This window comes from Ruditapes philippinarum, unplaced genomic scaffold, assembly GCF_026571515.1.
Source record: "Ruditapes philippinarum isolate M1 unplaced genomic scaffold, ASM2657151v2 ctg2905_1_1_1_1, whole genome shotgun sequence".
Lineage (NCBI taxonomy): Eukaryota > Metazoa > Mollusca > Bivalvia > Venerida > Veneridae > Ruditapes > Ruditapes philippinarum.
The window spans coordinates 30,180-52,677 of NW_026863538.1; the positions used below are offsets into that span (position 1 = coordinate 30,180).

General features: G+C 33.0%; 2 protein-coding genes across 2 annotated transcripts; both read left to right on the top strand.

Moving 5' to 3' along the window:
* Positions 1-171: 171 nt before the first annotated feature.
* LOC132722388 (uncharacterized) lies at positions 172-1,662 on the top strand. Its single transcript, XM_060706884.1, has one exon. It carries the CDS (start codon positions 172-174, stop codon positions 1,660-1,662), a length of 1,491 nt encoding a protein of 496 aa, XP_060562867.1.
* A 2,398-nt stretch (positions 1,663-4,060) lies between these two features.
* LOC132722389 (uncharacterized) lies at positions 4,061-22,142 on the top strand. Its single transcript, XM_060706886.1, has 20 exons — positions 4,061-4,996; positions 5,607-5,712; positions 6,471-6,501; positions 7,161-7,277; positions 7,820-7,952; positions 8,161-8,226; positions 9,631-9,699; positions 10,217-10,358; positions 12,702-12,741; positions 13,214-13,272; positions 13,507-13,580; positions 14,028-14,138; positions 14,634-14,707; positions 15,259-15,463; positions 16,609-16,676; positions 17,670-17,708; positions 18,469-18,580; positions 19,135-19,290; positions 19,602-19,801; positions 20,148-22,142. The coding sequence occupies exons 1-20, from the start codon at positions 4,487-4,489 to the stop codon at positions 20,533-20,535; spliced, it is 2,700 nt and encodes an 899-aa protein (XP_060562869.1). The 5' UTR covers positions 4,061-4,486; the 3' UTR covers positions 20,536-22,142.
* The last annotated feature ends 356 nt before the right edge of the window (positions 22,143-22,498 follow it).

Genomic DNA, 22,498 nt, shown 5'->3' on the forward strand with positions numbered 1-22,498 from the left:
TATTTTTTGTAGTTATTGGAGACAAGACGATATATGCGACAGATCGGTATGGATCCCTCCTAAATGGTTTGATACAAGTTAAAAAATTTTTAGTCAAAGCCATCGATGCGTAGATAGAAACCTAGACGAAGATAGATTAATATGAAAACGCGGAGTAGACGAGACAAGATTATGGCGTTATGCTTTTTCCAAGCAATTGCCGTGATATTTGGAATTCTTTTTATCCTTGTTTATGTTCCGGAGCTTGTCCTTGAAGACGATATTCATCCAATAAGAACCGAGGAAGAGATAGAGTATAGAGAACTTGAAGAAGAAAAAAAGAATGAAGACCTTTTAAAAAAGCGTCGAGCAATGTCAAAAGGTGTAGATGTTGAACTCTCAGAAGGTCACAGATGCGTGTTGTTTAGATTTGATCTTCTACCGGAGAAGAAGCAGGATCTTAAATTAGATATGATAAATGATAAAGAGGAGTTTGCCTATTTTTCAAAAGAAGGGGATTATAAACCAGATGATGTACCGAACTGGTTTCATTATGCCACAGACTATTGTAACGGATGTTTCGTAACCTACGGATTAGAAAAACATCTAGTTTCTTTAGAGGAAGTGACCATCTATCCTAGATTTGGACATGGGAAGGTTGGAGGGGAGCAGTTAGAGGATGTGCTATTGCAATCTGAAGAAGAAGAAGATTTTAGATTAGATAAAGGATTTTTCGTGTTAAACAGAAACGAACTTGACATTTCGTCTATACAAATTGGCAAAGCTTTGCAGAAATACATGAATGGATTGCTCGTGATAAAGGAAACTGACACAAATGTTTTAGACTCTCATAAAAATCAAGATACGGTTGCTGTGTTAACAGTAAGGCGTGAATATGCAAATTTTTACCATACCACTATGGATTGGTATGACGTATTTTTGATCATGGTATTATTCAAGATTGATCCATACCATCTGGAGGTTATATGGCTAGATTCTCACCCAAAATCGAATTTTGACCAAGCCTGGGAAATTTTGTACGGAGTGCCAATTAGGGCTGGTAGTTTAAGCAGCCCGGTTAGATATAAACACATGATTTGGAACGGATTCGGACACAAAAGTCACATAAATCAACACAGGGTCGAGTACTTGCCTTTTGCAAACGAATACCGCCATTTTGTCTTGAACCGATTTGAAATAGACGACGATCACGTGCTTAATTGCAATGAGTTACGCATAACCATTATTTGGAGACGTCATTATATGGCGCATCCCAGGAATCCGTCCGGATATACAGCCAGGCGAATTGCAAATGAAGAGGAAGTGTGGAGATCAGTTAAAGAAGCCGATACAGACGCAGTTGTGAACGGGGTACAGCTTGATCGTCTTAGCATGATTGAACAATTAGAGCTCGTGTCTGATACTGACATTCTGATCGGCATGCATGGGGCGGGGCTATCACATATACTTTACCTCCCTCAGACATCGGGGGTTATAGAGCTGTATCCAAATTACATGTCTGTTTCAAACGCGCATTTTCGCGCCATGTCAAAGTGGCGTCGATTACGTCATATGGTTTGGTCGAATCAAGATAAAAGTCTTGAATCAAAGGATCATAAGACACATATACCAAATTTTGTCATAAAAGATCTTGTGAAAGCAATGAAAAAGAGTATTTGTTAGAACGTTTTATAATAATGCTTTCTCCTTTGTGTTTAAAAGGCCACCATAACGCATTAGAAAACAATAAACCTAATCTTAATCTTCTTCTCTTTGATCATATCTGTCCAAGCTCAGCGATTTCTTCCCTTTGAATGACCTTTATCATTGTATCACGTAAGCATTCTTCCTCTTTCGAAACTGGTGACTAGTTTAATTAACATGTAACAGGAAATGAAATTAATACTAAACTTTACGTGCACATGCACTAGAGCAGAATCTGTCTAATATTATTTCACAACAACAAATCATAATATAAGAATGATTTTATATTCAAACCATATGTTAAGATGTCTATGTGCTAAACCAATTTTATAATTAAGATTTATGACATGCATCTTTTGTTTTAGAACTATGCCGCAAATCTCTATTTTCATCAAAGGCGTAGGTTGCTTTGTTCATTTGGTTTTAATTCAAAACAATCATACCCCTCCTGGGTTAGTCGACCTTGACATTGCTCAGTATTTTAATTATCGTTAATTTTAAAGCATAACTTGGCAAAAAGCATTTACGGTTTTACGTGAACGTGACTCCGAAAATCACAGCGTCGAAAGAATGACAAGATTAAGTTATTGGTTTTCATATCAATGTCAAGGTTTATATCGGAAATAGGGCACCAAGATTATGCGCCTTGAAGTTGGCTGATATTCAGACATGGGTCATTTGAATATGACGGGTATAAAACCCCTGTTGCGTAGTGTTCATTAAGAATAAACAAAGTAAGACTTGTCTCCAGAATATATGAAACGGAGGCATTTTAGTTAAAAAGGCTGTAATTAGTTCCTTAATTCCTAATAAGCAGTCATACTCTGTGGATTTGAATGCTTGGTGAAGGTATGATTCCCTCTATAGTATTTAAATTCATTTATAAAAGACAAATTCAAGTGAATTAAGCTTTATTTGATTTGTAAAATTGCTTACTTTCAATTCCAAGTACTAGATAAATTGTTAAATTTTACTTCCAGCTCAAACAGACATCATATAATTGTTAATCGTTACTAAGAAAATTAGATAAAAAAATATATATATGTATATAACTTACTAGATATATTGAACTACTTACTACTTACAAGACTTTAGAAAGTAAATATTTGAAAGCGTGACTGAATATTGGAAACACATGGGACTTTAATGATACAGCGACCAAGATATAATGTGGAATCCGTCTTTTGTTAACGCGAGACTCGTTTAAAAATATTGCGACTGCTTGTTAAATTACTTGTGCAAAATGCAAGGACACAAATCATATATAATAAGCGACCGTACTGCGAAAAGAGGACAAGTTCATTATGATATATATACAGGAGATATGATTTTGGCTTTTTACAGGGCATTATGTGCAAGAAACTTTAGAGAACGTTCTATTTTTAACGTAAAAGTCCTTGCAGTGGAAACTGTGATATCATGAAACGTCGTTAAAGCGACATTTTCATTACTTAACCCGAACGAAATATAGGCGGGACTGTCCCTTTAAAAGGACCAATATGAGAAACATTGCTGAGATGTGGTGAGCTAAAGTGAGTCCCTTTAAATAAAAATTGCGGACGCTTTATTCTTATCGCTATCGCCAGCAAACGTGATATTCAATGGAAGTTAAAATAAAGTTTTTAATATGGCTACTTGTGTAAGACGTTAAAAGGGACTCCACTGAGAGTTTTTGATATGATATGACGGAACATTGAATTAAATTTCGACGTTTTACGCTATTTAATGTACTTTGAATGAATTATGTTATTAATTATAAATTAATTGAATTAATTGACTTGACATGAAACTCCATTTTCCAACTTTACTTTCTTCGTTTAAACTCGCTCCCCGTCCCCATAGCCCATTCTCGTCTCTGTAAGGGGAATGACTGAAATAAATTTCTGTCATAATACTTTTTATTGGTTGCCACCGTTGCGTCATAATTATAAAACATATTGATTGTAAGTTTGAAATCAAAAATGTTTACAAGAAAACTTTAAACAGATTTGCTTTCAAGATATTAAATAAATATTTTACCTACTCGAGGTCAATTACGGAACTTTGCATACCGTTGAATGAATTAACGCAGATGAATGGAATATCTAAACAAATTATTAGCCGTTATTATAACAAGAAAAAATACATAAAATAATTAGACCAATAAAACAAGTAACGTTATGAAAAAAAAAGAAAATAACAACTAAATCTATGCGTGAGAGATTATCCGGTTTGCCGATATAGAGATATTGTGTGATATAATAAATGTTATCGGTAATTTTCATTGTTGAATATTTTGATTGTTATTTACGGTGTCATGCCTTATCAAAACAAAGAATCCCATATATAATGTTTTAATATAAACATAAAATTGATAAACATTTTTTTTCTGAAAGAATTCGTACGCTTGTACGCGCTGTTCATATGGTTCTTGTGTTTTGTTTCGATATATTGTTAAGATACTTGTAGTTTAGAAGATACTTTGTGAAATAACACAAGGAAAATAATAAGAATTCTATATAATTTTTGTTATTTTACTAGGTTTTTAATTCTTTTAATTTAGAGCAAATGTTGACGGAAATATCTTTTTTTATAGTTCATCGTTACGGATTTACATAGTGTTTGAGGAAATGTAAAGGGCAAAGTAGCTGTTGAATAAAATCTGAAGATATACTTGTATGTTTTTTATTTTTTATTTTCGAACAATCATGTCGCTGAACGAAGTTTGATCATACTCATTCATATTTATTTTACTTTAACCTTAAATTTGTCCAACAGTAAGCAGACTACAAAATACAAAACGACATTAACAATAATAACAACTATGTCAACAACAAGAAAAAGAATAGGGGGCGGTTGGAAAAACGTTCAAGTCATTAAAACAGACGATCATGACTCTGGAATTAGTTTTAAAGAGGCAACAAATGAAAATATGCGTTCAGAAAATATCAGTGATTCTTTTACAAAAAGACAATCAGATATCGCCTTTGTCAAAGATACGAAACTTGATAATCCTGGTGAAAAAGACAGTGCGGTTGAAATAAATGATGATTTGGAACGGAAACTTCGACACGATGAACTTGATAACGAAAAGTCGAAAGAAAAGACCAGTAAAAACATAAGTGGGAAAAGTGAAAAAACAAAAAGTGAGATCAAAAGTGAAAGCGATGTTGAATGGCAAAGCTCACATTTCGCAGAGGAACATTTTGAAGACAGTGCGATAGAAAGTGTAACTGATTCCGGAAGTTCTATGCTGTTACCGGATATACGTTCGTCTGTTTCGACATTAGCTTCCGGCAAGTCAAAACCCAGGACAAAAGGATCGAAAGCAAAGGTAATTGTTATATTTGCAAAGATATATTGTACTGCATTATTTTAGTTTTTGAGATACACCGATTTTATAATAGCATTCAAAACAAGTGTCCGTCTAAAGTTTAGGTAAATGAGAAATATATAAATGGTCAGGTTTGATTTTGATTCTAGTCGCTTTTTATCCTTGCATTAAACTAATACAGCTTGAAAACCCGGGAGGTCGGTGGTTCTACTCAGGTGTCCGTTCGTACCTTATCTAATGCAAGAATGGGGCAAACACTGTGCTCATGCTTTTAGGTTTTCAATAAAAAGGTTGTGTACCAAGTAATCATTGTAAAAAGTGGAGAAAATTAATTCTTTATATAAGTATAAAACCATTTGTAGTTTTTCTTCATTGTTTCTAACATTTTCGATGTGTAATATCAAATGAAAATGAATGTCATTGACGTCATTATTATTCTTATTATTATTATTATGTCATTTCCTACGAAAAGATGATTTAAAAACAATCTTATAATCGTCCCTGTCAATTGCACGTACAGCGTACTGTCGTATAATATATTGGTCAAAGCCATTAAAGGGAATTTTACAGATAATATATTTTCTATACATTTAACACCTCAATTTTTCAGGATGATTCGAATTCGAAGTATTCCGACTATCCTATTCTACGACGCGTGCAGGATAGTGTAATAGGACACGACCTTGTGATAAATACACCGTATGGTCAAAGAAAAGGTAATCTAATTACTCTTTGATAAAATGCTTAAATCAGTTCATTACAAATTAAAAATGAGGCATTAAAGTTATGCACAAGTATATCTCAATAATTGTAACTTTCACCCCCACTATCAAAATGAATTACAGGGAAATTTTGATTTTAAAAAACCGCTGCCAATGATCCCATCCTGCGGGGACTTTCAGTTTATAATTTTTATCATCCTATCAAATGCCCCTACATTACAAACTTGAATACTGATAATTTTGCGGATGTGAGGAGACAGGAGGGGAGGGTATTTAAAAAAAATGGGGGATTTTAAAAAAGAACACACAAAAAACATCAACAACAATAAAGAAACTCGGTCTTTTTACCTCACAACCCCGCAATCGCCGAGGTTACAAATGATATAAATGTTACAAATTGTGGAAATATGAAGCTTTATGCTCGCATTTGGATCTTTAACATCTTTTAAGCCTACACTATAGAGAGGACAACTGGGTAACGGAAAATAGCACACTTCGTAAAATTTTAGAATTCCTTCTCTTTGCCATAATATGTTGAGATAATATCACATGAATGTACCAATTATACATAATAAATTGCATCAAAAATTATGTTTTTAAGAGAAATGTGATAGCACGGAACAAGTTTTAGTTTGATATACATGGTAAATGTATTCAATTGTGTATTGTCATTTTATTCTGGATTATAATGTTACATCTGTTACAAATGTATCTGTCTGTATTTTTAATCGAAATTTGAATTTCCATTTCAGTAACATATTGTGACTTTACAGCATCGGGTCGGTAAGTATAGATTGTTATCTCATTAAATAGTAGAATATAATCTAATAATTATTCAGTCATTTCACTTATTTGAACTATACAATTTAATATTATAATTGTTTGCCAAAAATTACGCTTCAACACAAGCTGTAAAATGGGTAGGTAGGCAAGAAAGAAAGAAAAAGCTAAGGTACCATAAAAACAAAACTACCTGAAGGAATTCAGTAGACTGCTCCTTGGCTCAGACGCCTAAAACGAGTCATCGGCTCGGAAACTATATCGTTATATATAAAAGTACTGAAAATATTTTGGAAATGTAAGACCATGCTTTTCTACACATGCTTTTTCATAGTATTATAATGATTTTAAATATTTATTTTCGATACATAATAAGGGCAATTTAAAAAAAAGCTTTCTAGTATTGGTATTGGTATAGAAAGAACACAAGGTACACCTTCTTTAGGCACTAGTTGGCACCTTCGTTAAACCACCGACCATCTGCGGTCTATCTGAATACCAAAAATGTCTGTTGGGTTTGTAATCTACCATGATGACAACGGAGCAAATATACCTTGATTCCAGCAACATAAACCATTATGCCATGGACACCCCTATAACAATTCGTATATTTATAAATCTAGCGTTTTTTTTATTTTATGTCATACGTTATCGTTGTACAGGAGCCTGACATTTATAGAAGATTTTATAAGGGATTATGTCATTCCAACATACGCCAATACTCATTCTACGACAGGACACAATGCACGACAGACAGGAAAATTTCGTGAAGAGGCTAGGTGAGTATTTCTTTAACCAGACTTTTAAAAATCTGCAACAACAAAATTTAGTAAGAATGAAACATTTACTCATTAATTTCAAATCATTACATAAATAAAGCTACATTTTTTGTATTCTATTTGTATACATAAAGATTATGTCCGAAAATATATGAAAAATGCCGAATTTATTGACTCATTACCACAGAGAATTGTATTTTCTGCAAGAACAATATGTACAGTACATTTGTATTGCAATATAGTATATTTTACTCTTTTGTATGATATTTTTTATTTGCATGCGTGTACCTCATCTTTTATATTATTTTTCTTTGTATCAAAAATGTTATCTAAATACATAGTAGATGATGATAAAAGTGTCATATGTTTTCAAGTTTGGAGTATGCAAAATATTTACATTACAGCATATATCTTAAGGACCATATATACCCCATAAAATGACTGTATATACTTTTTCCATAGTTCTTTATAATGTACAAATATCTTCATTTCTGATACATTGTATAACATGCAATACCTCATTTTGATGACAATTTTCACAGAAACATCATAAAACGTTGCGTAAATGCTAACAAAGATGACGTAGTCGTGTTTACCGGAAGTGGGGCCACGGCTGGTATGCACAAGGTGGCTTGGGCCCTGAAGGTGAACAATCCGAGGATAGCTGCCGAAACGGTATGAGCCAATGGCATATTCTAAAGCATCTGCAAATTGTTAAAAACATATTCATTAGACAAGCAACTTTTTATCTCCAGGTTTTGCATCTTTAAAATTCTTGTTTTACATGTAAAATGCATTTATTACATTCACAAAAAAATCACAGTTTTTGAATAAGGAAAACCAGATTTAAAATGATACTTAATTCAATTATTAACATTTTCAGGCTGTTTTTATTGGACCATATGAACATCACTCTAACATTCTGCTTTGGAGGGAATTTGGTACAAAGGTATGTCATTTTTTCTTATTTTTTTTTTATAACGATCTATTTATTTCCATTTATTGGCAACTGTGGTAGATGACAAAAATAATGTCATGTAACGAGTACAGATTCAAGTTAGCGGTCAATACTGTGTTACAATGCCAAATTCCATTCTTAAACAGGTTTTCAGTATTTAAGATGCCGACATTCCTCAAAATAAGTATTGACCATTTCCAACATTGGGCAATTTCAACGTTAGAACTGAGTAATTAAGGCATTTATTCATACGGCTATTTGAATTTATTGCAGGTGACCTCATAGTGGAACAATCGTTTTATCTATTGTCTCAATATTTTGATATTTCAATCAAAGCCGGGCATTTCAACAGATTATTAGCCCTGATTATCGGTCATATCGCTTAATTATTTCATTGACCTTAATTAAATCGGTGGAAAATTGCTCTACATTTATAGGTGGAATGGCACTTAGATTTGTAAAACAGCAAAGGTCAACAGTTTGTCCGTTCAAAACTCTTTTAGATCAAACCCGATTTCATATTCTTGTGAAACATTGTCCGTCATTGATGGTAGAATGTCCGTGCCAATTTCAAGCTTCAATGATTATTTTCAAACGATTTTCCACCCAGTGATCGGACAAAAACTCTTCAATTTTTTGACTGTTTCGTGAACTAGATGCATGCCAAAGTTCCTTCCTTGTACAATTAACCGCTGCACTCATTTTTAATACGAGACAGACACAAATGTGGTGGAATGCTTTCAAATTGTATAGTTGTCGTAACATTTAATCTTGTTTTGTTCCTTGTTTTGATAACGTTGATTTTATAACAATTTGTGACATATCTGAATAAAGCAAATTATTCTAAATAGACGGAAAGCCAATTGTCCTGTTTATTTATATGACATAAGTGGTTTTGTGTACATTGTTATATAATTTTGATTAAACCTTGATAATCTGATCATTAAACAGTTGCATAAAAAATCAAAATAATTATAAAACAGATATTTTTATGCGTTTTGCTTACATAAGCTTGCCTTGCCTATTTTTTTTCTGAATTTATTCTATTGAAAACTGAAAAAAACCACAACAAAAAACGTCAATTTCGTCATATATAACCTTGAAGTAACATGCGTTCGGAGCCATACTAAATTTCATGAACGATTTGAAAAATGTATTTCGAGTGACCATTTCGTCCTATCGCTCCGCAGGGTGCCTTGCAAAAACACTACCATTATTTTGTACGAAGTACTGGTCATTTTGTCGTAAGTTCGTATTTTGCCTGGCGCCCTGCGGAGCGAAAATGCGACATGGCACAAATCAGCCACCATAGTGTTGGATTGTATCAAAACTGAATAATGTCTTCAACAGACTTGTCATGACATGGTTTTGACCAATGAAAATGGTTTATTTCAGGTTGTTCGGATACGTCACGAGCAAGAACGCGGCGTCATAGATTTAGAGCAACTAAGAGATGAGCTAAAGGTAGAAAGATTTATATGTTAAAATTTTAACATACATAGCTGCAGTTGGCAAAATGTACTATGAAAATTAAAGAAGCGTTTTAAGCTTGAATCTTACTTGGACAACTCCAGGGTTCACTTACTGGAACTAACAAGCCCTAGTGCCATATATGGTTGTTACCCCATTAGGCGTCGAAACTTCGACACACACTTCACTAAGCCACTATTTCGCTTTAAAGTTCAAATAACAGACACTCACATGGTTTTTATGTTAGTCGTATGAACCTTTTTAAAAAATACACACACTTTTTCTCAATAAAAGGAAGTTTTCTGTATTATAAATTCGTTATAAATATTCCTGACAGGTGATATGGTCGTATATATAGGGCCATATAACCTGTCAAAAATCATTATAACTTATTATAAATCAAGTACAGCACTTACAGAATTTATATAAATGAATAAAAATTCTTTCATCAGATTTATGTTTTACTCTTAAGAATAATTCCTTTACTGTTTAATTCTTTTTTGTGTTTAAGTTTTGGAAGGAAAAGAAGCGCCATCTGTTGGTGTGTATGTCTGCGGCAAGTAATGTCACGGGAATCATTACGGATGTTGACGCGGTGGCGAAACTGGCACACCAAAATGGGGCTTTAGTCATATTTGATTATGCCGGAGGTGGTAAGTTGATATCTGTATTTACAAAAAATATCAAATAGTACTTCTTTCTATAGTACAAAGTACCAATATTATTTATAGTCTGGACGTACCACGCCCCCAGATTCATCCTAGTGAAAATTTTGAACATGTATTTAAAAGTAAAATATTTTGAAGTGAACAGAGAATGTAATTGACACATTGCAATCGGCACTTATAATCCACGTAAATTACCAAAAAGATGAAAAATATGCAAAAGTAGCCCCTACTGCGTTAGTAACGCAGTAGAAATATGGTGATAAATACTGCAAAAACAGTCATTAATGACACATAAGATAAATTATCACATGAAACTTTAATCTGTTTACCTTCCTTAAGCATTAGAACAGTTTTTCAAAGATTAATTTTCTTGAAATATTTTGGGTCATCTGGAGGCATGCAGCTTGAAAAGGAATCTGAACTTGTGATAATATTAAATGCGTTTTCTCAAATAAGCAGTAAAAATAACTGTTAACTAATCTATTTTTCTTGGAGTGAACAAAATAAGATGCTATATGGCTTTTTTAACTATTTTTATACCCCCGCACAACAAAGTTGTATGAGGGGTATACTGGAATCAGCTTGTCCGTCCGTCCGTCCGGCCGTCCGGCTGTCCGTCGGTTTTTTCTTGTCCGCCCAATAACTTAAGATTCCTTTGACCCTTAGTCTTCATATTTGGCATGGAGGTTAGTCATAATTAATAGATGACCCCTATTGATTTTGAGATCACTACGTCAAAGGTCAAGGTCACAGGGGCCTTGACTTCAAAAAGCTTGTCCGCCCAATAACTTAAGATTCCTTTGACCTACAGTCGTCATATTTAGCATGGAGGTTAGTCATGATTAGTAGATGACCCCTATTGATTTTGAGGTCACCAGGTCAAAGGTCAAGGTCACAGGGGCCTTGACTTCAAAAAGCTTGTCCGCCCAATAACTTAAGATTCCTTTGACCTACAGTCGTCATATTTAGCATGAAGGTTAATCATGATTAGTAGATGACCCCTATTGATTTTGAGGTCACCAGGTCAAAAGTCAAGGTCACAGGGGCCTGGACTTCAAAAAGCTTGTCCGCCCAATAACTTAAGATTCCTTTGACCCACAGTCTTCATATTTGGCATGGAAGCTAGTCATGATAAGTAAATGACCCCTATTGACTTTGAGGTTACCAGATCAAAGGTCAAGGTCATAGGGGCCATGACTTCAAAAAGCTTGTCCGCCCAATAACTTAAGATTCCTTTGACCCACAGTCTTCATATTTGGCATGGAGGTTAGTCATGATTAGAAGATGACTCCTATTGACTTTGAGGTCACCAGGTCAAAGGTCAAGGTCACAGGGGCCTTGACTTCCAAAAGCTTGTCCGCCCAATAAGTTAAGATTCCTTTGACCCACATTCTTCATATTTGGAATGGAGGTTAGTCATGATTAGCAGATGACCCCTATTGATTTTGAGGTCACCAGGTCAAAGGTCAAGGTCACAGGGACATCAAAAAGTTTGTCTGCCCAATAACTTTAGATTCCTTTGACCCACAGTCTTCATATTTGGCATGGATGTTGACTATGATTAGTAGATGACCCCTTTTGATTTTGAGATCACTAGATCAAAGGTCAAGGTCATAGGGACTTTGACTTCAAAAAGTTTGTCCACCCATTAACTTAAGATTCCTTTGACCCACAGTCTTCATATTTGGCATGGATGTTGATCATGACTATAAGGTGACCCCTATTGATTTTGAGGTCACTGGGTCAAAGGTTAAGGTCACAGGGACCTTGACAAAAAAAAGAAGCTTTTCTTCTTAATTGCTAAAGAATGTCCTGTCCGCAATGTATTGATTTTGACATTTTCACATTTGAAGCATGTAGAATACATAACTTAGCAATGCACTTGCATAGTAACCTCAGATTTGGCAGGGAGGTTGTCCTTCAGCTCTAAATGGCCAATGTTGATTCTGACAAAGTGGTATGCGGGGGTATTAACACCATGATAGTGGCAGTTCTAGTTTCTATCAAACTTTAATCAATTCTTTATTGATACGTCTTTGCCATGTGTCTAAACGTAACTTAATGGAAAGTTTACGTTCTTATATTGATTTTATTTAGAATAGATGTTGAATGTTAGTAGCTCTAATGATAGGATGAAAATATCTTTATATTGTGTGCATGACTATCACTATAATAGCTTACAGGTTACCCGACTCACGCATGAGAGGAGCTCAAATCGAAAAAAAAGTGGAATTAAAAGCTATTAAGTTGTGTTTTAATTGTACAAATCATGTATATGTATGTAATCAAGTGTTTAATTCTAAGTTAATTTTTCCTTTCATTTTCAAGGTCCATATCTAAATATTGACATGAATCCATCAAAGATGGAGTGAGTAATTTTTTTTATATTTATCCTTAAAAACAGTTACTCTTTTGCGAGAGAAACTATTTCAAAATACTTGATCAGCTTGGACTTCCAGTCAGATCTAGCTGGACATCCGGGCAATTTGTTTGTTCTGTTTAAAGCTCAACTTCATCACTTTGATATAAAAAACTGTTTTAAGTAGCAATGGACAAATCAAATAAAATCATGACCATGATCTAATAGTTTTAGACTTTTAACGGTCAAAAAGAGCGAAAATTGTTATTTGTAAAATTACCATATTTTAAATAGTGAAAAAAGTGTAGCCCCAGAAAATCATTTCATTTTCTTAACCATTTTACAAATATTTTAAAGTAAATCGTGTGGCAAAACTTATTTTCAGAAACACTTTAGTAGTGAAATTAAAATGTCTACATCTTGAAGGTTTAGACAAAAATATTTCAAGCTGAAATATGCTGCGTTGTATATTAAATTTCAGATACAAAGATGCCGTTATTGTTAGCCCACACAAGTTTGTCGGCGGACCAGGAACTCCAGGTATTGACCATGTTATTTTATCATCTATTTTCAAGATCTTCATAATCATATAATTATAGTTACGTAAATGTTGGATTTCACATTAATTCAAATAAATCAATTCCACAAAATTGTTTTGTTGTAAAAGTTCTATGTTGTTTATATTCATGAATCTGTTTATCAATTCTTAAATGAGGAAAACTGTTTTTAGTGTTTAGTAGTTTCGGACTAAAAACTTGACACTTATATTTGAAGGTGTTGTCATTGCAAAGAAGTGGATATTCAAGAACACCGTGCCAGACAGAGTTGGTGGTGGGACAGTGAGATTTGTAAGTAAAATTTCATCATTTTTGTAAGCGCACTAAAAGGGTGCGTAATCCAATGTTCAGTTGAAGTCGAGTAATTGTAAGAGTTCTGCCGCTTGAACTGATGTTTTACGTCAGTTCGTTTTACCATTGTTTAGTAGCTTCCTCTATACAAACACAGTGATTGAAACTTTTCTCCAGGACTGACCTATTTATTTTCACCTAGTGGTTGAAATTATGTTTTTGTCCAATAAAATGAAAATTCAATTTTCAAATTCTTTGATACATTTCATCTACGTTTGTTTCTTCCACACCTTATGTATTTTGTTATGATTTATATGTAAACATTAACCTGAATTAAATGTGTGTTATGCAATCAAATATGATATAAGACCGTCTACATAGTAAATATATGTTTATGATAACAATTGATAATAATTGATGATAATCGATAATTATTGATAATTCAAGGTAACGAGAGAGCAACATGCTTATGTAGGAAACATTGAAGAGCGTGAGGAAGGAGGAACACCAGCTATAATTGAATCTATTAGGGCGGGGATCGTATTTCAGTTGAAACAGGCGAGTATAATGGCAGCCTTGTGGCAAACAATTTTGTTCATTTTTTAAAATAAAATATAAGATTTCCTTTTTAAACTTGTTGGTTTATTTGATAATGAGTTGTTTTTTTCTAATCGGTACGCAATAAGCGGAAACGGTCTTGAGTCTAATGTCTTGTAAAAATATTCCAAACGTGTGTATTCAGCTATACAGTAAATCAATTGTTGGGAGACTCTCCATAATGACGCCCACTTTTTCTAGATAAATTTTACCTTTCATTCTTATCTGTCTACAGAAATACTTCAAACCATTTCTTTCTTTCGATAAATAGTAATGAAACATTAAAAAATAGTATACCTATATATGTACCAAAATAATGATAGCACAAACGTACTGAAATGGTGAAATGAACTACATTAATTGTATGAACTTGAAATATTAACTTATTTATATAAGATATACATGTAATACATGTATATTAATTTTTATTTGTACACTTTGTTAGAAACCAATTAGATTAAAAGTCATCTCTTGTTTATACAGGAAATCAGCTCAGACCTTATTCATGCAAGAGAAAAGATACTGGCAAGGTAAATGTTTTTTTCTTGGTACAAAGAAAGTGACCGTTCCAATAAGCAACTTACAGGCATAATTGTTCCTCAGAAATAAATACTGTAACATAAAAATGTTTCTTAAGAACTGTGATTTATAATTTTTGGAGCATGTCAGATGTTTATTACTTTGGTAATTTTGTAAAGAAATTATAGCTTTTTCACGTGTATTAAGCCTTTAATCTTATATTAGATTCATAGAGTTCATTACAGTGAAACATTTTATTAAGTTATAGATACATAAAATGATAAAATTAACTATGGTAATATTCATATCTTGATGATATCTGCAGATATGAGCATTAAGTATTTATCAAAGACACACACTCATTGACACCGCCTGTCATTTTTGGTGATGTAAGGAATGTATACCCGTTTTCAGTGCAGGGCGCTTATACATTTTCTTTGATATTACATTATGTCACGTCAATAACATTATCTTTGTCCCTGTTGTATAAGATTGCAGTATACATGTTTTTTTTATTTAGCTTTCAGCTGTTTACTTTTAGATTTTTTTTATTCTCTTTCAGACGGGCGTTTAAGGTATGGGAGGAGAACCCTTCTATATTTGTGTTAGGGAGTCATACCGCTGACCGTGTGACCATATTTTCCTTTCTTACTGTCCATCAAGAAACTGGGCGTCTTGTTCATCACAATTTTATATCAAGTCTGCTCAGTGATCTGTTTGGAATACAGGCACGTGGAGGATGCGCATGCGCAGGCCCTTATGCCCAGGTAATAACAACTGTATAATTTATATGATTCCTAAATAAATGAAAATTTCTAAAAAAAAATTAATTGCAAAATATGCTTAATAAAATATGCTGCTACTTTTATAATTATGTAATTGGTTTTGACTTTTGATTACGTCCATTTATCCCTTCTCGAGAAATAAACAATACCAGACGAGTTAAAACGTAAAATGTTATTGTATAAATATATGGCCTAAAATTATTAATCAAGGGAGGAAAATGGGAACATTTTAGAATTAATTCTTGATTTGAGTTGTATCCCTTTGATTATTCAAAATCAATGAGCATTGCATGCATTTATTTTAGCAATTTTATAGGTAAGTATTTGTCTATGGTAGTTAGTACTCGTTTTGTAGTCACTCACAATCATGCGTATAAAAGTAGGTGATATTATTGTTGTTTGTAAACTTGTTGTTGTTTTTTACGTTGTCCATTGCTCAATCACGTGATCACACACTTGTAAATTGCATGTTCTATGTGCAATATAGCCAGATTTCTATAATAATCTAGCATGCACCTGGGAAAGGGATAATTCGTGTTTTTTTTATCGTTGAACACACTTTCAAATAAAAAAAAACAAAAAAAAAACTTTGTTATGTTAACGAATTGATAAACAAACTTATATGTCATATATTAAATTGTTTATAACTTTTTAAAATGTAGTATTTGATTATCATGAACAAAAATGGTTCAGTATTTTTAATTAAACGTATAAATACACCGACTTTTAAAAAATATGTAAATCTTTTTCATTTTAACTAAAACTTCCACCTAGTGATATTGCTTCCAAAACATACTTAACGTTTTTATGTCCCCACTGCTTTACGGGTAAAGATTTGTAACTGTCCGTCCGTTCCGCTAGCGCTGTCCTAGTGACATGCCGTCGTGGTGTCCGTCCGTATGCTTACGAAAGATTGAAATACTGGGGCATCCGTGTCCTTTTCACAATCATGTTTCTAGATTGACGGAAAAAAACTATAATTATTTGTTCAGGTTATTTGAATATCATAACAATATTTCATACATCAAGCTATACAGTTGAAACTATTTGTAAATCTGATCTTACTGAGTTGGTATCAGATACAGCACGGTTGGTGATTGACGTAAAATTATTTATATTAATTCTAGGATCTAATGGGCATATCGGAGCCAATTGCCAAAAAGTACCTATTTTTCCTGTCAGAGAAACCAAACTGGTAAGTAAACTTTTTGATAGTTTTCTTATGTACTGTAACTAACAAGGTGGCCTCCGTGGCTGAGTGGTTAGGGTATATGACTTCAAATCACTTGCCAGTCACAACTTATGGTATGTTTCTTTTTCAAATTCTGTAAAAAAAAAGAAAAAAAAAATACTGGTAGCTATTAAGGGGTCAGTGGCTTCTCTCTTGTATTCTGTATAATGTAAGAATGGCTCATCTAAAAGTAAAGCTTTGAATTAAATATAATTATAACCTTTTCAGTGCGCATGTTACTTAATCACCATCTTATCATTTAATAGAAAGAATGAATGAATGAATGAATGAATGAATGAATGCGTGTAGTTGAAGAGTAGCGATGTGCAATTACCTAGTGGTTAAGGTGTCTGCCCAGAAATTACGGGGTTCGAGCCCTATTTGGGCCGTTACTTTGTTTTCTCGTATGCTAACAGTACTCTTTATTATGAAGTGAAAGGCTGACTCGAGATAGGCTTTAAACTTCCATCACAATAGAGCTACGATGAAAATGTTTAAACAAAACTAATTGGTCATGTACGAAGTTATGAGTCATGTATACTGTACGTACATCTGACAACAATATCAAAATCGTTAACTTCTGCGCGCTGTAACTTGCGGTCTTTTAGCCTTTTCTTTGTTAGCATCCATTTATTGTTAGATCGGTTTTTGTTTGTTTTCTTTATTTTCTTTTATTGACTTTTATTTGTTCGGATTAGATATTTTTAGGTTCCTTTTTAAGCACAATTTCAGTTAATAACGTACCTTTCAATCCTGGTCTGCAAACGTACCAGATACTGTACTCGTACATATACATTGTATAGCCGTTCGTTTTATAATCAACATTTCCTCTGATTTTAATATTTTGAGTATATTTGAAACATTTACAAAACAAAATTGTTCTGTTCGTGTACAACGATAAGCTTTTTTCCCCTCATGATATTTACACAAAATATTTTATTTTCATTATCTGAACAGGAAAGAACACAGTGAAGTTCCACATTTGGAAATTATGAAGTAAGTATATACATGTATAACTCATTTAGTCTTCAAAATATAAGTTATTGGTATTCGGATGCAAGCCCTCGACCATATCCGATCTGATACATATATGTTTCATGATAGTTCATAAACAGTTAACGATCAAACAAGGATCAAACAAGGATCAAACAAGGATCAAACAAGGATCAAACAAGGAACGCACTGAGTCATCGACTGTATGTGTTTCACGGGTATTTTTGGCCCGTTTAAGAGAGCCTAGGCGTTTATAAGGATAATTGGATCAAAAACCAACACAAATTAAGTATCAAAACATGTTTCGCTTTATTCAGCTTCCTTAGTTGATACATAAATAATAAACTTTTACATATAGTGTTGCTTTTGTATTTTATCCATATTCTGTCTCCATCTATTTGTCCTTTTTTTCACACAATTACAAAGGTCTTTTAGTTAAAACTGTTTCCACACCATTACTAAAATCCTCAAGTCAGAATTATTTTACACCATAACATAGCTTTTTTTGCTAGAACTATTTCACACAATGGCATAGTTCATCCTTCAGACCGTTACAATGCTTTTCTTGTTGGAACTATTTTCACAACTGTAAAAACTTATTCTGATCTACAGCTCGCTCTTTCGGTCAGAACTATTCAAACTTTTTTCTTAATAGCTTTCATCTCACATTAATCTTGTTATTCATTTCCTGTTTTATCTTAAATAATTTAATAATTAATAAAAATAAGAAGCATACACAAATATGAATTTCTACCTTTTTCAGACCGGGATTTACGCGCATTAATTTAGCGTACTTCATGGATGACGAAACATCTGACTTCATAATTCAGGCTGTAGATATGGTAACAAAGCATGGATGGAAACTTTTACCAGAGGTAAAGATTAAAGTTGACCGGATATAAGAAAGTTTTAATCAGAGCTATCAGGAAAGCATTAAGTACTATGCTGTATAGTTTTTATCTTCCTTTGCAAATTACTGTCGATAAATTAAAGACCCATGAGGACCCCGAAATATTTCAATTTTTATTTCTCAAAAACATTTTAATTTAACTATCCTGAAATGATTTTCATAAAATGATTCATTGGCTATATAAATGTATACATCATCAATTTTTTGCTTCTTTTTATCTTTGGAAAATTTGTATAACTATAATTATATGAAATAGTATTTTGTACGGACGTAAAAATACTACATGTATTATGTTTACAGGGCACGTTTTTGCACGTTGAACGCAACTTTCTCCGGTTGTTTATCATATTGTATGCTCTAAATCCAGTATGTAAACATTATGAAGTTTACATGTTTAACCTTTCTAAAGAATAAGCAAATTATCCATTATCGATCTATTTTAAAATAAACTTGTTATGAATGTCTAAATAATATGTTAAATGGGTTTGATAGAAATACAATTGCTTTATTTTTTGTCAGTATTCGTTTGACTTGGAATCCGGATCATGGTACCATAAATCATTCGCCAACACGACTGCATCAGAGCTGATGAGTCTACAACACGCACTGGTCGATGGAAATAAAGGTCAAGGTCGAATTCATCTGGATAGTCCCAAACACAGCCCTTCATACAAAGTAATGTCGTTTTTTAATAGAACCCACTAACTTCTTAACGAATCATCCACTGTTTTCATCATCATCGTCTCCTATCGAATGAGACATTTGTACAATGTATTTGTGACCCGGCATACTGTATAACTTACAGTGCATACTTTATTATAATGAAATAGAAACAAATAACTACGCATTTTATAGATTTGATTTACAAAATTTATTAAACATCATTTATTTTTGCATTAAGAAAAGTCCTATTTGCAAAAAAATCATTTTATACTATACAAGTCTTTTTAATTTCTATATTGTTCATATTTGTTTCATCATTACAGGAAATACTTGAATCTGCTGCAGAATTATTCAAAGCAGCCGAAACATGCCACACAAGGTCACGGATATCGTCTGCCTCACAGCTATTGCGTGAAAGTCTTCCGAAAGATAAACGTGGTCTGAAATGGTTCTTGACACCTCACGAAGCTGTCAATATATTAACGGATACGGAGAAACACTATCTAGACAAAAAGCCATACAAGTAAGTACATATTAGTAACGTGAAAGAAATGTACTTTGTATTCCTGAATCAAGCTATAAATCCTTTTCTTCTGCTACATATTATGGTTCTTTGACTTTTGTATTTAGAAAAGTATATAAACTATTTATTGTATATGTTATGACACTATGTATTGATTATATGCTCTTTCATGAATAGAATTTGATTTCAAACTAATCGATTTATTGTAACTTCCGCATTATATTCCTATTTTTTTACGAATTTTATCGCTTAACTTGTTGATTAAACTTTTTCATTCAACGTTGTTATTAATAATATATATTTTCTAAACGGATAAATATGTTTACTGTTTATTTTTGTTTCTTAGATTGCCATTTCACCTCCAGAAGCCAGCGTTTATGTTTGAAGACAAGTATCCTCAGAACGCGCTGACGTCATTTCCGCCAATAGCACACCAGCGAGGAAAACGCTACGAGCACAGATTTCATTCTGTCTCAAATTATAATAATCGTGACCAACATCATTCTGTGAGTAGTAAACATGTTGGAGATTTACACTTACCTAAAATTTTCTCAGCAGACGACAGTAGTCGCGCGAGAAAACACGAGAAAAGATCATATGAAGACAAGGTCGTTGATGCTTTTGCAACACCAAGAAGAATGAGGAACGAAAATAACTTTGACTTGACAAGTGAGATGAAGAACAAGCGAATAAAAGAAGTGACCGAAGATGTTAGGGAGTACGATGATCTTTAGATAGGCTTAAACACATTGAAACATTCAACTTCTAAGAAGTTACGTACGTTGGATGAAACGTGTTCCGCCAATTTCGAGAGTTCTCTAAAATATGAGTAATGGCGACATGTAAATGCAACGGTTAGCTTACGCAATCTTTTAATAGTCATGCTAAATCATATTCTATATTTGTTATGTTATGTTAAGTATGATGGCTAAATATAGAAGCACGTGCTTGAAAATTCACGTGCAATACATTGTATACGCTGTCCTGTTTTGTAAATATATTTGTGTTGATTTATGTATAATATTTATTATTTATAGACAGTCAATTCAGACTATGATTATAAGTCTTTCATTTCGGAAAAATGCTGTACATTTGCATACATAATGGGAGATATTTAAATCGTAAATGTTTGTGTAAATGAGATAATACTGGCTATCTGAGAAATGTATATGTATATACATATATAATTATTAGACACAGCGCAGTATTTTTTTCTTCTGTTTTATTGTTGTCAGGCAATAATAAAAATTAATAACATATATTGAGGGTGTTTTTGCAAATGTATATTGCATACATATTCATTCATGTACACTATCACGTTCAAGGCGATATTTTTTTCAATTCAATTTAACATTTAAGTTTTGATTTTCATCAATTCTTTAAATAGTTTATCGAAAACAAACACCACATTATATAACTTAAAAACGAAGAAGATTATTTGCCTTAGAGGAAAATAACCGGTCCGAAAGTTTTAATTTTTGTATGAGCAATTTCGACTATTAATACTAGTATAAATATCTACTCACTTGTTTGAATCTCTTCTCGCTATTATAAATCTCTACTTACTTGTTGAACTGTTGTAGTTACTCGCTAGTATAAATCTTTACTCACTTATATAAATTTTGACTATTGGAAAAATCTTTACTTGATAGTGCTTATATATATACCGATTATATAGATTCCTACCCGCTTAATGTAAAAATCTCTAATCGCTAGAATAAATCTCTAATCGTTAAAATAAATTTCTGCACGATTGTATGAATCTATTCTCCATATATAGCTTATTTCTCTATTATATGTATAGATACATCTTTAATAATTGTTGAAGAAACTTGATGCACGATAACGCATTTAATGCCAAAGTCCGCATGGCGAGGGACTTGATATAGTAACGGGGTTCTGCAGCTGTTAATGCACGAACAAGGTGAATTCCTGCTATTCTTGCACATTAAAGTATACGGCTGATACGGTAATTCTGTGTTTCGTAAATTGTTTTTCATATTAAGAAATCGATTTCGTCATGGCTGCAATGTCATTTGCAAGTTTTGTTTTATATAATGAAACTAACGGGGCCGTCATTGCAGTCAGTTAATAATACTTGGCGCACTGAGTCACACACATTTTGAAACGGCGCGTGCCCGCATGATTTTAGCAGTTAATGTATATTTTCTTCTCTTACAATGTAAGAATGTACCGGCGTGGGCAGGTTTTGTGCAAGAATGTGAATTGTTGTTTTACCTTAAACATGTTTTGCTTACTGATGTCACCGTCGAACACGTGCCACGCCAGTGTGTCTGCTACAGTGCTGAGTTACAATCACGTTGCGTATCAACCATTCTTCCATCAAAGAATGTTCTGAATGAGTTGTCAAACCTAATTTTGTTTGTAAAACAAACAGACAGAACATTGTGTAAAAATCTCCTGTTTCGACGTTTTAGATATTAAGTGCAAACATGAATGTATTCCTTATACTTTAATAAGGAAATGATATTCAGAATTGATACTCGTATAAATTATAAATAACGGTATATAAAGGGTTTTACACGTTTTGTCATTTCGTAATCGTAATAAGGCTCAATTTAAAGGAACTCCACTGATGTTTTTACATAAAAGATACTGTATTTCTTTTCAGGACTTGTGCACTGCTTGATGTATATCTAAACTAATAACTTGCGTGCAAAATTTCAAATTATTCCC

Bases quoted from the DNA above. Each gene is read 5' to 3' on its own strand.
- LOC132722388 (XM_060706884.1), top strand. From the start codon at position 172: ATGGCGTTATGCTTTTTCCAAGCAATTGCCGTGATATTTGGAATTCTT.
- LOC132722389 (XM_060706886.1), top strand. From the start codon at position 4,487: ATGTCAACAACAAGAAAAAGAATAGGGGGCGGTTGGAAAAACGTTCAA. The intron at 7,278-7,819 runs GTGAGTATTTCT...CAATTTTCACAG, and splicing joins AAATTTCGTGAAGAGGCTAG to AAACATCATAAAACGTTGCG. The intron at 17,709-18,468 runs GTAAGTATATAC...TACCTTTTTCAG, and splicing joins CCACATTTGGAAATTATGAA to ACCGGGATTTACGCGCATTA.